The sequence below is a fragment of the Dendrobates tinctorius genome, unplaced genomic scaffold, assembly GCF_039654945.1.
Source record: "Dendrobates tinctorius isolate UK_male_01 unplaced genomic scaffold, ASM3965494v1 ptg000158l, whole genome shotgun sequence".
In the NCBI taxonomy this organism is placed as follows: Eukaryota; Metazoa; Chordata; class Amphibia; order Anura; family Dendrobatidae; genus Dendrobates; species Dendrobates tinctorius.
Genome location: NW_027361825.1, coordinates 3,028,603 through 3,044,863, shown reverse-complemented (window position 1 = coordinate 3,044,863; position 16,261 = coordinate 3,028,603). Strand labels below are relative to the sequence as shown.

Sequence of the window (16,261 nt, the reverse complement as noted above, 5' to 3'; positions counted from 1 at the left end):
GACTGTTTCTCCTCCCATTTTCAAGCTGCCGGACGTGTGTCTAAACAAGCCATGATGTTCCATACCTGAAGAAAATACATGTCATAAACTCCCAGCCGGGGATGTGACAAATCAAGGTTGTAAACAGGCCTCAAGGTGAAGTGTACAATTTCCCTCATAATTAGCTGATAAGAGAGGTAAATATGGTGCAATTAACACATTTCTCTGACGATAACGTTGCCCTGTGACAAGGAAGAAAGCGGAGGAAGCGCCCGGGGAGTCATCCCAGGGGGCAACGTCATACATTACACAGTCAGCGTCGGAATTTCCCAATATCAGAAGTAAATCAATGTACGAACTACAAAATATCTAATGTTTGGGGTACAAAATCTTATGGCCAGAGCAGGACCATTACATAGAGCAACAATGGAGCCCCTAGATGCGGACAGAAGGGTCCAATAGTTCTTCAGCCCACGATTTCCCAAGGCAAGTAGACCCCTGGATAGGGCCAGACAAAGGCTAATAGCGGCCCCTTCAACAATATACTGTGTATGAAGACAGATTTATGGTACATAGAGCCAGGTGGTAGAGACCCCTTTATCCTCCCTATGCTAAGTGTGGGATAAAGCGGGAGTGAGAAGGATCGTAAGGGAACATCAACCATGAAAAATGCCAGGTCACCATATTCGTCTCCTACCAATGTCTTCAGTCTCCATCTGTTAACCCCTCTTTCTTCTCCTCACAGGTGAACCAGAAAAATATGACCCAAAATTTAATGGACCTATCAAAAATCGGTGAGTGATCTGTCATTGCGGCATCATAGCTGTTCACCCCGTGACCCTGGTTTCTGGATTTATCATCCAGTGGGCACATCCAGGAGACCGCCGATATGTGTTTGGTCTTACTGTCTGTCTCCATTCTTCGTGCAGGGGCTGCACAGACATCATCTGCTGTGTCCTGTTCATGGTGTTCATTCTTGGATACATTGTAGTCGGAGTTCTGGGTAAGCATGGAAATAAAAAAAAAAAAATAAAAAAAAGTCACGTAGAAATTGTATAATAGGGAGAACACTGACTGATGTTATTGGAAGTCCAGCGAAAACCTGGACATCTCCACCATGTGTGAATATGGCCGTAAGGTGGCCAACGCTGCCACGCTTCTTCATGACTTCTGTCTATAAAGTCTTATAAGAAATAGGCGACAGACCGTGTATTACCCCATATTCTGTATCTTGGGGCCCGAAGCTCCAGGCAGGACCGTGTCTGATTACATGGAGACCATCCAGAGTCGCTGCCCATGTATATTGATGCCAATAACCCAGGGCTCCAAGGATTAGAGTCCCTGGACTTAATCCAGGCTTGTGGTGGATAACAAAGAACAGCGTCTTGGCGAATGATCAGGAGTGTCGCAGGACAGGGAGTGGGGCAGAGGAGAATCAAATAAAGTTCTCAGGAACTTCGCAGTTAACGTCTTTTTTTTTTTTTTTTTAAAGGTACATACACTGAACCAGAAAATGGAAAAGGGATATTACGTCTTTAACAGACCATGCATGTACATGTTGCCAAGGGATCAGTAGTGGCTTATTATCACCGCTGAGCCTTATCACCATTGCGATAATTTGCAGTGAAAATATGAAAACTACTGTGCGTCTGCGAAAAAAATGTCCGCCATAAGCCTGTTACCGTTATCAGACAGAGATACGTTTATCTGCGGGCGCTGAGTGATAACAGCCTCACTCCTACCCTTACGTATGGCTATATTCACACAGTACACAGCAGGCACCGGTGTCAGGGGTGCGGAGGTGAGAATCTCACCAGGGTCTTTAAGTCTGGAAAACCATACCGGAATCATGGAAACAAAAACCTCTCTGGTAATTCATTAATAATTGATATGCAAATTAGTTCTCTTCCAAAATAATGAAATCTGGCGCTCTAGTGCCACCTATTGGAGGCAGCTACCCTGCAAGCCAATATTTGTCCCTTTAAGAGGCCTTACAACATGGTGACCATACTCACGAGATTGCGGTCGGCCAAATAATCGCACCCAACTTTCCCCTGGGAGGCGAGAAAGGGCTAGTAGACTTGATGCCAGTGATCGGGGTATAAACTAAGAGTCCAAATGTTCCCTCTCCCTACCTTAATTATTTGGTGACCTCCATCTGAAAATCATCCTAAAATCAGCCAGTAAATCTGACTTTTGGTTAATGGTGGATAATATGCCAAACCATGGTCTCCTCCAAAAGAAAGGAGGAGAAGCAGCCCCCATATACCCTTATGGTGGCAATAGTGAGGTATGAGGCTCAGTGCACCTCCCTGACTTTAGAGTACAAAAAATGGTTGGAAACAAGAGGACTGATTCTTATACATTGAACTTGGTGTCATGTCACACCAGGCTCCACTAGCGCAGGGAAAGAAGCCTATCTGAGCTGGGTAAACATAACGCCTCGTCTGTGTGTTACCGATACGTCACAGCGGAGAGGCTCGATTGCTGATGTAGATTAAGTCCCGAGAAAAGTATATAGAGAAATAAACGATCAGGGCCTGATGCAAAGAACTATCCTAGAAGATAACAAGGACCTTATGGAGGACTACAAATCCCAGCCTCCCAAAGTATACACTTCAAAGGATCCATCCGAGCAAGGCTGGGCATAAAGTCAGATGAGGGGTTCCCCGTGACTGGCATACAGTTAGGTCCATATATATTTGGACAGAGACAACATTTTTCTAATTTTGGTTCTAGACATTACCACAATGAATTTTAAACAAAACAATTCAGATGCAGTTGAAGTTCAGACTTTCAGCTTTCATTTGAGGGTATCCACATTAAAATTGGATGAAGGGTTTAGGAGCTTCAGCTCCTTAACATGTGCCACCCTGTTTTTAAAGGGACCAAAAGTAATTGGACAATTGACTCCAAGGCTATTTCATGGACAGGTGTGGGCAATCCCTTCGTTATGTCATTCTCAATTAAGCAGATAAAAGGCCTGGAGTTGATTTGAGGTGTGGTGTTTGCATTTGGAAGGTTTTGCTGTGAAGGAAACATGCGGTCAAAGGAGCTCTCCATGCAGGTGAAACAAGCCATCCTTAAGCTGCAAAAACAGAAAAAACCCATCCGAGAAATTGCTACAACATTAGGAGTGGCAAAATCTACAGTTTGGTACATCCTGAGAAAGAAAGAAAGAAAGAAAGAAAGCACTGGTGAACTCATCAATGCAAAAAGACCTGGGCGCCCACGGAAGACAACAGTGGTGGATGATCGCAGAATAATCTCCATGGTGAAGAGAAACCCCTTCACAAAAGCCAACCAAGTGAACAACACTCTCCAGGAGGTAGGCGTATCAATATCCAAATCTACCATAAAGAGAAGACTGCATGAAAGTAAATACAGAGGGTTCACTGCACGGTGCAAGCCACTCATAAGCATCAAGAATCAAAAGGCTAGACTGGACTTTGCTAAAAAACATCTAAAAAAGCCAGCACAGTTCTGGAAGAACATTCTTTGAACAGATGAAACCAAGATCAACCTCTACCAGAATGATGGAAAGAGAAAAGTATGGTGAAGGTGTGGTACAGCTCATGATCCAAAGCATACCACATCATCTGCAAAACACGGCGGGGGCAGTGTGATGGCTTGGGCATACATGGCTGCCAGTGGCACTGGGTCACTAGTGTTTATTGATGATGTGACACAGGACAGAAGCAGCCGAATGAATTCTGAGGTATTCAGAGCCATACTGTGTGCTCAGATCCAGCCAAATGCATCCAAACTGATTGGTCGTTGTTTCATACTACAGATGGACAATGACCCAAAACATAAAGCCAAAGCAACCCAGGAGTTTATTAAAGCAAAGAAGTGGAATATTCTTGAACGGCCAAGTCAGTCACCTGATCTCAACCCAAGTGAGCATGTATTTCACTTGTTAAAGACTAAACTAAAGACAGAAAGGCCCACAAACAAACAGCAACTGAAAACCACCGCAGTGAAGGCCTGGCAGAGAATCAAAAAGGAGGAAACACAGCGTCTGGTGATGTCCATGACGTGAAGACTTCAGGCAGTCATTGCCAACAAAGGGTTTTCAACCAAGTACTAGAAATGAACTTTTTATTTACAATTATTTAATCTGTCCAATTACTTTTGGTCCCTTTAAAAACAGGGTGGCACATGTTAAGGAGCTGAAACTCCTAAACCCTTCATCCAGTTTTAATGTGGATACCCTCAAATGAAAGCTGAAAGTCTGAACTTCAACTGCATCTGAATTCTTTTGTTTTAAATTCATTGTGGTAATGTCTAGAACCCAAATTAGAAAAATGTTGTCTCTGTCCAAATATATATGGACCTACCTGTAAAAGTGCAGATATGGGATATCACAGCACTCACCATGACATGTCCCACCACACCTGGTTTCCTTTTACATTTAAAGGGGACCCGTCTCTTGTTATAAATATATAATCTTTCCCCCTGGTATAAATGCCGCTGTTTCCCTAAATCCTGGTGTAGTTTTTCTGTTATTTCTGCGCCTCTCCGTTACTAAGATATGGCCTCCTCTTCCTTGTTAGTAAACAAATTCTTGTTATACAAGTGGGTGTGGTCCTCAACTCTGTGGGTGTCTTCACTGGGACATGGCCCACTTGGTAAACAAAGACTAGATTCACATATTGGGAAGATGAGGCCATATCTCCGGAACGGAGAGGCGCAGGAGCACAAGAATAACATCGCCGGATTCAGGAGAACAGCAGCATTTACACCAGGTAAAAAAATACTTATTTATTGCAAGTGACGGTTCCCTTTTAAATGGTTGTAGCTTATTATTTGAAGAAATAAAAAGAAATTAAAAAAAAGATATAAAACTAAGAAGCCCCCTCTAGCTTGCGTAATCGACCTCTCTGGGAGTGTCCTCATGGGGACACATGGGCAGAGTAAAAGCAAGAGTCGGACCTGGCGCTTCAAGCCTCTATTATGTATTCATAGTCTTCAGATCAGTTTATAGATGACTTCCATCATAATGTGGAGGAATTTACTGTGAAATCTCCAATCCCCAAGCTGCAGAACTGGAGACCAGGAGATGTAAATGTAGAATAGATGTGCAGCCATCCCCATGCTGCTGTTTAGCCAAGCTTCCTTGTTCCTAATCAGAAATTAAATTAACACTTTCTCTACCAGCCCTTACAATGCAAATTTCACCAATAGCCATAAACCCCATTATTTATAAACTAGATTAAAATTATCCCATTTTTCGGAGAACAACTGAGGTTAATCCCTGTATAGTGTGTAAGGAAGATGCTGGCAAGATCATGGAAGATACAGGTGCTTCTCACAAAATTAGAATATGATCAAAAAGTTAATTTATTTCAGTTCTTCAATATAAAAAGTGACACTCATATAGAGTCATTACAGACAGTGATCTATTTCACGTGTTTATTTCTGTTAGTGTTGATGATTATGGCTTACAGCCAATGAAAACCCAAAAGTCATTATCTCAGTAAATTAGAATAATTAACAAAAAACACCTGCAAAGGCTTCCAACTTTATAATGTAGAATTGCAGGGATCGGGATGTCATCATGGACAGGAGGCAGATCAAGAGTTAACAAATTTATTAACAGGGTCAAACTCCACGCAGGGAGAGAGGGAGTATGAGATGTAAGGTATAGGGCAATGTGGGTATGGAAAGATTGGATGGAGAGAACAAGGATAAGGCAAATGTTCAAGAGAGAGTAAACTTATGAGTCTGTCAGCTTCTTAATTGCAGCTTCTGTCTCCAACGGTGGCGCCGACACCAGCGGCACGTGACATCCCGGAGTTGTCCTGAGTAGACGAAGGTTCGGTTCTCTATGCAAGCGGGGAGTCTTTGTTGTCCTAAGTGGGATCCTGTTCCCACAGTTTCCTCGTATAGGGCTCAGTTAAATGGGTGATACCGCCGGAACGTGGCTCTGTTCCACGGTATATGCGGGTAAGGAGTCGCCTGTCCTTGGCGAGACCACACGCACACAGCAGTCACTGGTCTCGAGTGTGAGTCACCTCCAAGAATGTGAGACAACGGAGGATTAGCAGTCTGTTATAACCGAACAGTAGACATGGTCACAGGGGATATGAAAGGTGGGCCTGCTCTCACTCGATGCTCCACTGACAAGGCCTGCACCTCAATCTGCTGCGCACTCCGTCTTCCCACCCATTCTCCTGTCCTTTTCCCATGTGCAGCCCTTTTTATGTCAGACTCACCCCCTACTGTCCAGTGCAAAGATCCGACTGGGTCTGAAAGCTCTCCTCGTGCAACACTGGTGACAGCCCCTACAGTTCCAGAACCGGTCCGGTTAATCATCTTACAGTAACACCAACTTAAAAAATTATTTTAAAATCCAAAATGTTGGCCTACTGAAATGTATGTTCAGTAAATGCACTCAATACTTGGTCGGGGCTCCTTTTGCATCAATTACTGCATCAATTCGGCGTGGCATGGAAGCGATCAACCTGTGTCACTGCTGAGGTGTTATGGAAGCCCAGGTTGCTTTGATAGCAGCCTTTTCAGCTTGGTTGCATTGCTGGGTCTGGTGTCTCTTATCTTCCTCTTGCCAATACCCCTATGGGGTTAAGGTCAGGCGTGTTTGCTGGCCAATAAAGCACAGTGATACTGTTGTTTGTAAACCAGGTATTGGTACTTTTGGCAGTGTGGAGAGGTGCCAAGTCCTGCTGGAGAATGACATTTCCATCTCCAAAAGGCTTGTCGGCAGAGGGAAGCATGAAGTGCTCTAAAATTTCCTGGTAGACGGCTGCGCTGACTTTGGTTTTGATAAAACACAATGGACCTATACCAGCAGATGACATGGCTCCCCAAACCATCACTGACTGTGGAAACTTCACACTAGACCTCAAGCAGCTTGGATTGTGGCCTCTCCACTCTTCTCCAGACTCTGGGACCTTGATTTCCAAATGAAATGCAAAATTTACTTTCATCTGAAAACATCACCTTGGACCACTGACAACAGTCCAGTTCTTTTTCTCCTTGGCCCAGGTAAGACGCTTCTGGCGTTGTCTATTGGTCATGAGTGGCCTGACACAAGGAATGCGACACTTGTAGCCCATGTCCTGGATACGTCTGTGTGTGGTGGCTCTTGAAGCAATGACTCCAGCAGCAGACCACTCCTTTTGAATCTCCCCCCAAAAATTTGAATGGCCTTTTCAATCCTTTCAAGGCTGCAGTTTTCCCAGTTGCATGTGCACCTTTTTCTACCACACTTTTTCCTTCCACTCAACTTTCCATTAATATGCTTGCATACAGCACTCTGTGAACAGCCAGCTTTTTTTAGCAATAACCTTTTGTGGCTTACCCTCCTTGTGGAGTGTGTCAGTGCCTGCCTCCTGGACATCTGTCAGTCTTCCCCATGATTGTGGCGCCTACTGAAACAGACGGATCCTTTTAAATGCTTAGGGTATGTGCACATGTTGTGGATTTGCTGCGGATCCACTGCAGATCCGCAAGTGATTTACAGTATAATGTTATTCTATGGGTAAAAAAATTTGCTGTGCACACGCTGCAGAAAAATCCGTGCTGAAACGCAGCGGTTTTTTTCTGCAGCATGTCAATTCTTTGTGCGGATTCCACAGCATTTTTACACCCATTCTATTATAGGAATCCGCAGGTGTAAAAACACATGCGAAATCCGCATAAAAAACGCGCAGATTTTGACCTGCAGATTCCGTGCAGAAAATTATGCACAACAATCCACAATGTGTGCACATAGCCTTAGGAAGCCTTTGCAGGTTTTTTTTGTAAATTATTCTAATTTACTGAGAGAGTGACTTTTGGGTTTTCATTGGCTGTAAGCCATAATCATCAACATTAACAGAAATAAACACGTGAAATAGATCATTCTGTCTGTAATGGCTCTATATAATATGAGTTTCACCTTTTTGTATTGAAGAAATGAAATAAATTAACTTTTTGATGATATTCTAATTTTGTGAGAAGCACCTGTATGTGTCAGGAGGTGGCTAGCCTCGGTGACATGAAACCTGGAAGCATTTCTCTAGCTCTGATAAGTGCTGAAAGAAACCACTGGAGCCATAGGCGGAGGAGGACATGACTTGGGGATGGGTGGACCTTTACTCCTGCAGTTTTTTTGGTATAGTGGTGTAGATTTAAAGCAAGAGTGATGCTGCTTTCAGAGTAAGAAGCACAGTATGTCTGTGCCTGGGGGGTTACTTTGAGGAGGGTGGGGCTTATATAGAACAGGAAATCTGTCTCTTTCCCACTTTCTTACACAGGATAAACAGGAGGAAGCATTTCCCGCTCTCCCGCCCCTGTTTATAATCATTATCCTAAAATGTTTTAATTATTGCTTGTATGATGAATGCTTTATTGTATTTTTGAAATTACCATTGTATATTTTGTTCCAGGTTCAATTTTATCATGGCTATAAAGAGTTAACAGCATTAACCTTCTAAGCCCAAGGGAAGGGCCATCCTTCAGCCATGGTTCCCTAGAGGTTTCCTCCATAGGGGGTTTTTCCTCTCCAGAGTGCTGTAGGATGACTCTTTGTGAGTCGGAGGTTTGCCAAGTTAGTTCCCTTAATGCTTTTGCAGGGACTTCTAGTTTATAAGTTTACTAAAGTGATTTATTAAAAAAAAAAAAAAAAAAATGGTGTCAAATGTGAATTTATAACCCGCCACAGCTTTGCGGTTTAGGTGTCAGGTGGAAGTTGCAGACGAGTTAAGGTGGACTCATTTTACCTAATAGAGGATGTAAAACCTCATGGTGGTGAACAGGCTCGGCTTTGGTGGCGAGCCTCAAGGACGTTGTAATGGTAACGTCAATCAGGGACGGGCACAGTGGTTAAGCACAGGAGTGAGGATAATAGGGTCATTGGTGCCCTGAAAGTTTACTGGATCTGCTTGAATGGCAAGCCAGTGCGTGCCGCCCCTTTATGGCTGTCTGTCCTGGTTCTGTATGTCAGACAGCTGGGAATATCACAGTACTTGTGAATCCCAATGTACTAGCACTTCACCTGACTCCTACTGTGATTGTTTTAATCCTGTGATTTAAATAAAGCTGTGGCCATTTTGACAACCAAAATAATGTGTTGTGTATTTATTCTAGTGCCTAGGTTTACTGTAGCTATGGTGGTTTTAAGATGGAGTAGGGGTCCGTCCCATATCCATAAGTCAAGGGTTTTTTTTAATGGGTGCGGATTTTAGCAATGGCCAGAAGAGCTGGGTGGGTCTGATCGTTCCCTTTCCTCCAATCCAAGCCCTGCCGTTCATTTAAAAGGTAGCTGAGCTGCCTCCGAAGTGTGTATGTGGAGAGGCGGAAATACTTGTATGTGCTGGTCAGTTGTGGCCCAACACTTAACAACTTGTGTGAAAAGCTTTTTATTTTTGTCTGAACTAGTGAGTTCAAATTGTTGTGTGGACAGTTTTGCTTAATTTCCAACTTTATGTCGGAGAAAGACTATCTATTTTGTTCTACCTAGAAGTTTTATGAACTTCAATAAAACTTCCTATTTTCACAAGAAACTTTTTGCTTGTGTGAATGATACAAGCTGCCAACAAGTGTGATACCCACAGGTGTTATAACCTGCATGAACTTTGTGTTGAACTGTATGGTTTGGCCAGGACCGTAATCGTAGCTGAGGACACCTGGGCATTAGTGTCCTGGCCTCCCCTCACAGAAAAATAAAGTCCACTATTCGGTGTATCTGCATTTCTAGGTTTGGGTCCCTCTGGGCAATTCCCAATCGGCGATAACCCCCCCTCCGAGGCGACTTCCAGTAACTGAGACCCAGTCCATGGTAACTTGAACGGTTTCTTTACTGACAACTGCACACAGCATATCCACAGTTGTCACAACATTTATGACACATCCTTCTTTACATGCTTCCTCAGCTTTCCTTACTTTGCTGGATCTTCCACATGGGGCACGTACCTGGACCAGACCGTCTTGGACTGCTTCCCAGCTTCCTCCTGGCCTAACCTTGCCATGATGACAATTCCTTCTGCCTGTTTCGCCCCAGACTTGAGATCATTAGCCATCTGGTTTAGTTGCCTCTGGAAAAGCATCCGACCCATCTGTACTGCTCCCTGTGAAGCTACAGCCTCCTTCTGTTCCTCAGCCTGTCCAACTCCAGTTCGAACAGCGTCCGCCCAAGCAATGAGTCACCACCTATTATCTGCTGTTCTGGCTCACTGTACTAATGTCAAATAGCTGTGGATAACTGGGACTTTCACTAATTAACATTGTGTGGCTGCCAAGCCGTCCTGGGCCTATAGCCCATGTGGACATTTGGGCGCCCTGGCCCCATCTGAACTAACTTCCTTCTAACCTTACCTCCCGGAAGCCCCTCCTACACTTAACTATCTTATTAAGAACTCCATGTACTAAAGTGCCCCCCTCTAGTGTGTCCAAAGGGTGCACTAAACTTTCCCTATCTAAAATATAGTATTGTACAACAGAACACAACACATTTAGAGGAAATGGTAAAACATATAAAAGTGTGGCAATACCATTGATTCTGGGTGGTAATACATGGCGACATGAAGCAGTACCACCGGATAGCTATAAATACACGGTAGCAGCAATTACCCTACAACATAAATCATTTAGAACTAATAAGGGAGGCAGAGCAAGGAAGTAGTATTATTTCACCCCCTTACAGCACTGTAAAGAGGAGAGGTCCGTTGGATGCAGTGAATAGCCGGAGACAGAGAAAGGGTTAACAAGGGTTTACTGAACAGGAAATTAACAAGTAATACTCCACACAGGGAGGCAAGACCAGTAAAGAGCAGAGGAAATCACATACAAACACAATGCTCAGGAATAAGAGCTAAAGAAACACAGTTACTTATCGCTTGCAGTTCTTGCAGGGGAAAGGCTGGAAAATCTCCCGTCGGTGTCGCAAATCGTGGACAAAGTCTCTGGCTCTGCTAAGGAGATATGAGAAGCACTGTCTCCCGACGGTGCTGATGGATTCGGACCTGCTTGACTTGAGTGTGTCGGAATGTGGAAACAGTCTTTCAGGCGGATTCCTCAGCAATGGCGCCGGACACGAGACATGGGCATAATTACAGCCCAAGGCAACTGGCGTTCTTTCAGAATAGTATCTAGGCACTTTATCCTCTATCACAGTCACAACACGGATATCTGAAAGTATGGGTCCAGACGGCAAGTTAATAGCATTAAAGGAAGTCTTTAGGTCAGCACACTGAGGGTTGGGTGACATGAAGTTGTCAGCGCGAGCAGCGTAGGAGGAGTCAACCGTCCCCTGTCGTCTTCCCGCCAAGTCTGACCCATTCCCGCACTCAGGTCTTGTTATATACCCCGCGCCCTGCTGTCCGACAGAAACGTCTCTCCCTCCTAGAAGAAACCTCCCCCTGCCAACAGTGGTGACAGTCCCGATAGTTCCAGCTTTAAAGGGCACGGGACACCTATGACTCGGCTCATCTTACAGCACCACGGATGGCCTTTTGCAATGTACCATGGACGGCTAGTGTTGCACAGCCTCTGTGGTATAATATCTCCATACACTTTTCAATAGCTGTCTGATGAACGATGGTTCTGCCAATCCTTTGGCTGACAGTTACCTCGCCTGACCCCAACCTACAGAGGACCTCTTGGTCTGTCGAGCAGTCTCAATGTTGTCTTAGATTTGCAATGTAGCTTTCAGTTGCGCAGTTATTGCACATGTTCCTATTGTACGCACTCATTTCCAAATTACAGCGCAAAACTGCAGCAAAACCATGTGGTTCTATAACATGGATTTGACCGATGGCAGAAAAAAAAAAATGATGTAATCCCATGTCTGTTTCTGGAGGACCTCTGCTGTTCGGCATTACACAGACAACCCATTTGATCTGTTTATTGTCAAGGGAAACTTCTTACGGGTCGCTATTAACCAAAGTGGAGGAACCCTTTAAGCTGAACAGAAAGTAAAGACCTCAGACATCCAAGAAGTCGATCGTTACTGAGCAGAGGCCAAATGACAAATGTCCGCCCCATCGATTGGAGCCATGACTTGTCACAGGTGGATGGATCTTCCACATGTTGGCCACGTATCATTGTGACATGACTTGAATTAGTCATTGTATGACGGCTCATGGCTCATCACTCCATTGTTCATTGTAGGAGACTTTTTTGGGGAATTTTGCCTTTGACTTTGCAACTATGTAGAAAGTGTCCCCTTGGGGCAGCAATGACAATGTCGGAAGGAACCGGTCACACAACTCAAGTGTGGAATGTGGCCACCAAAAACCAGTCGACAATCATTTAAAGAAAAAAATACTTGAATACTTGCAGGAAATGGCAATCATGGAGCTGAAATTGTGACTGAACGAAAGTAACAGCCCAAAAAATACAGGAGTCAGTAACAAGTATTGAGATCGATTAATGTCCGTTTGCTTTACATGAGAATTTATGTTAAGCTTGGGGAAAAGAGGAAAGGAAGAAACCTGAAGCTCCTGAGCCCAGCAAAAATCTGTAATGCCCCCATTCTTCAACCACATGCTGCTTAACACTGGTGTCTTCCTATACAAGAGAGGGACCTATGGATCCCATCAGGCGCCAATACACCTTATGACTTGCCAGCTCCTCCAACCAATAGATGAATGGTGTGAACATTTTTAGTCAATGCCACAGCCCTTTTGGGGTCACACATCTGTAACCTGTCCCTATTTCTTCTCACCTCATTCTACAAATGAATATACAAGCCTCTGGTTTCTCGGAGACTTTGAGCAGTCTTCTAGGGACCTAAGAGATTTGCCAACACTTCCAGGAGTCTAGGAGGTCTAACTCAATACTTAGATCCTCCTGGATATTGGAACTGGCCAAGATGCCTACAGCTATGCTATGACTTGGATAGACATTGCGATCTGTGTAGAGAATGACATCCAAGAAGGTAACTTGCAGGACCCAACAGTTGTTTTGTGTTTTTTTTTTTTTTTTTTTTGTTGCAGAGGCAGGAAGCCTCATATATGGTTTGGTGGTGGCTAAAGTGGTCAGTGTGTCTTGCCTGGGCGCTGTGCTTGTTTTTGAGGTAGTTGTAGGGTTCCCCTTGGTTGGAAACATTTTCATTGAATCCACAATGGTTGGAGTCCATCATCAGGTTTGTGAAGAGACCATATTGGGGCTTGGGCTTACAATTTTTGTCAGTTCTTTTCTTTTAGTAAAACTAAGCTCAGTGGTTCCCAAAAAGTCAACATTGATCTACAACCTTGATTTCTTCAGTAATTCACCAGTAATAGTAGCATTTCTGCTTCTAGTTATTAACTGCATGTTGTTTCCTCTTATCCTCTAGCCTGGGTGTATGGAGATCCTCGTCAGGTCATCTATCCCCGAAATTCTACTGGAATGTACTGCGGGGTTGGGGAAAACCAGTAAGTATTATCTCTATGCAAGTAAAACGTGGTCAAAAGCCTGTCTACTACCTGGCCCAGTAATAACGTCTGAACCTATGTATGTATGTATGTGGTATGTACAGTGGGGGAAATAAGTATTTGATCTCTTGCTGATTTTCTAAGTTTTCCCACTGACACAGACATGAAGAGTCTATAATTATCAGGTAGGTAAATTTTAACATTGAGAAATAGAATATCAAAAATAAAATCCAGAAAATCACATTGTATAAATTATATAAATATATTTGTATTTTGCAGTGAGAAATAAGTATTTGATCCCCCTACCAACCAAGAGTTCTGGCTCTTACAGACCAGTTAGATGCTACTAATTAACTCGTTAGCTGAATTAAAGATAGCTGTCTTGGTCACCTTTATAAAAAGCTCCTGTCCACAGACTCAATCAGTCAGACTTTAGCCTCTGCAATATGGGCAAGACCGAAGAGCTTTATAAGGATGTCAGTGATAAGATCATATACCTGCGCAAAGCCATAAGTAAGACGCTGGGTGAGAAAGAGACAACTGTTGGCGCAGTAGTAAGAAAATGGAAAACATACAAAATGACTGTCAATCAACATCAATCTGGGGCACCATGCAAAATCTCACATCGTGTTCAATCCTTGATCATGAGCAAGGTGTGCCTTGAACCTAAAACTCAAGGCAGCTGGGATCACAGTCACCAAAAAAACCATTGCTAATACATTACACCGTAAAGGTTTAAAATCCTGCAGTGCCTGCAAGGTCCAACCCTGCTCAAGAAGGCACATGTACAGGCCCGTCTGAAGTTTGCCAAAGAACACCTGGATGACTGGATGAATGAGTGATTGGGAGAAGGTGATGTGGTCTAATGAGACAAAAATTTAGCTCTTTGGCATTAACTCAACTCGCCGTGTTTGGAGGAAGAGAAATGCTGCCTATAACCCAAAGAACACCGTCCCCACTGTTAAGCATGGAGGTGGAAACATTTTGTTTTGAGGATGTTTCTCTGCTAAGGGCACAGGACTACTTCACCGCATCAATGGGAGAATGGATGGAGCCAAATACTGTAAAATCCTGAGTGACAACCTCCTTCCCTCTGCCAGGACATTAAAAATTCGCCGTGGCTGGGACTTCCAGCAAGACAATGACCCAAAACATACAGCCAAGGCAACAAACGAGTGGCTCATAAAGAAGCACATTAAGGTCATGGAGTGGCCTAGCCAGTCTCCAGACCATAATCCCATGGAAAACTTACGGAGGGAGATGAAGCTCCTAGTAGCCAAGCAACAGCCTCAAAATCTTAATGATTTAGAGGTGATCTGTAAAGATGAGTGGCCCAAAATTCCTCCTGGACCTGTGCGAAAACCTCATCATCAGCTACAAAAAATGTCTGACTGCTGTGCTTGCCAACAAGGATTTTGCCACTGTAAGGATTGTACTCAGGTGCTGCAGGAGGAACACTGGAGGTGCATTTCTTTACAAGTCCATGTGGGTTTATTTGCTCCATAAAGCCAGCAGTAACAACAAAAGTAAAACTGCTTTAAGTGCAGGCAAAACAACACAAAATGTCCTTAGCCGGGCTCTCTGCTCCCTCAGGCCTGTGAGCACACAGGCTGGGCAATGTCCAGCACGCAGGCTCGGTCTGGAGCCACACACACAGGAGGCCTTCTACCTCCCAAGACACAGACCATGTGCCAAACAACATCTTCCATTATGTAGGCTGTAACCACACCCACAGTGAGGTATGTGGGTAGCCAGGCCTGCCCATCTCTCATAGCTACCCACAACCCGGACCCAGGTGCACTAAATGACATCTTAGTGCTTACGTCCACTAAAGCAAAATACTTCAGGTTGCATCACAGGAAGCAGCCATCTCTGTGACACATACCTCCCATTGATTACATGGTCATTAGCCTCCTTACACCACCAAGTATTAAGTCTTGTTTGCCAGAGGAATCAAATACTTATTTCTCACTGAAAAATGCAAATAAATTTATACAATTTACAATGTGATTTTCTGGATTTTGTTTTTTATATTCTATCTCTCAATGTTAAAATTAATCTACCCTTAAAATTATCAACTGTTCATGTCTTTTTTCAGTGGGCAAATTTACAAAATCAGCAAGGGATCAAATACTAACTTCCCCCACTGTATTTCCTAAAAGTTGGTCTCATCTAACCAGCAACTCTGAATAAACCATTAATCAGCAAGTCCAATTTACATGCCAAATCTGTCAGCCTTCAATGACCTATGCATCCAAAAGTATTTTTTATGACTGATGTAATCTGCACCATCCCACAAAATTAGAATATCATCAAAAAGTTAATTTTTCTCAGTTCTTCAATACAAAAAGTGAATCTCATATTCTATAGTCATTACAAACAAATCTATTTCAAGTGTTTATTTCTGTTAATGTTGATGATTATGGCTTACAGCCATTGAAGACCCAAAAGTCATTATCTCAGTAAATTAGAATAATTTACAAAAAACACCTGCAAAGGCTTCCTAAGCGTTTACAAAGGTCCCTAAAGGCCCCGTCACACTAAGCGACTTACCAGCAATCCCGACACCGATATCAAGGTGTCAGGATCGCTAGTAAGTCGCTATGTGATCGCTGGTGAGCTGTCACACAGACAGCTTCACCAGCGATCAGCACAGCGATGCCGAGCGCCCGGCATCGCTGGCCATCGCTGTAAAAAATAGAATCAAAATAAAAAATATAGTTATTCTCACCTTCCGACGTCCCGTTCAGCCATCCTGCCTCTCTCCACGCTCCGGTCCCAGTGATCCTTTGCACGAATGACCGCGAGATATCACGGTCTCGAGGGATAACAAAGTCTCGCGGTCATTCGTGCAAAGGATCACTGGGACCCGGAGCGTGGAGAGAGGCGGGATGGCTGAACAGGACGTCGGAAGGTGAGAA

General features: G+C 43.8%; 1 protein-coding gene across 3 annotated transcripts in view; it reads left to right on the top strand.

The window, feature by feature from the left end:
• The window catches only part of SLC44A4 (solute carrier family 44 member 4), a 91,308-nt gene that overhangs the window by 36,732 nt on the left and 38,315 nt on the right, over window positions 1-16,261 (top strand). For 2 of the 3 annotated variants that reach the window (XM_073548780.1, XM_073548781.1), the window contains exons 2-4: window positions 725-773; window positions 909-982; window positions 13,262-13,340. In XM_073548780.1, the coding sequence (XP_073404881.1) occupies window positions 725-773; window positions 909-982; window positions 13,262-13,340 (202 nt within the window). The remainder of the gene's footprint in view (window positions 1-724; window positions 774-908; window positions 983-13,261; window positions 13,341-16,261) is intronic. The other variant, XM_073548782.1, reaches the window with a different exon arrangement.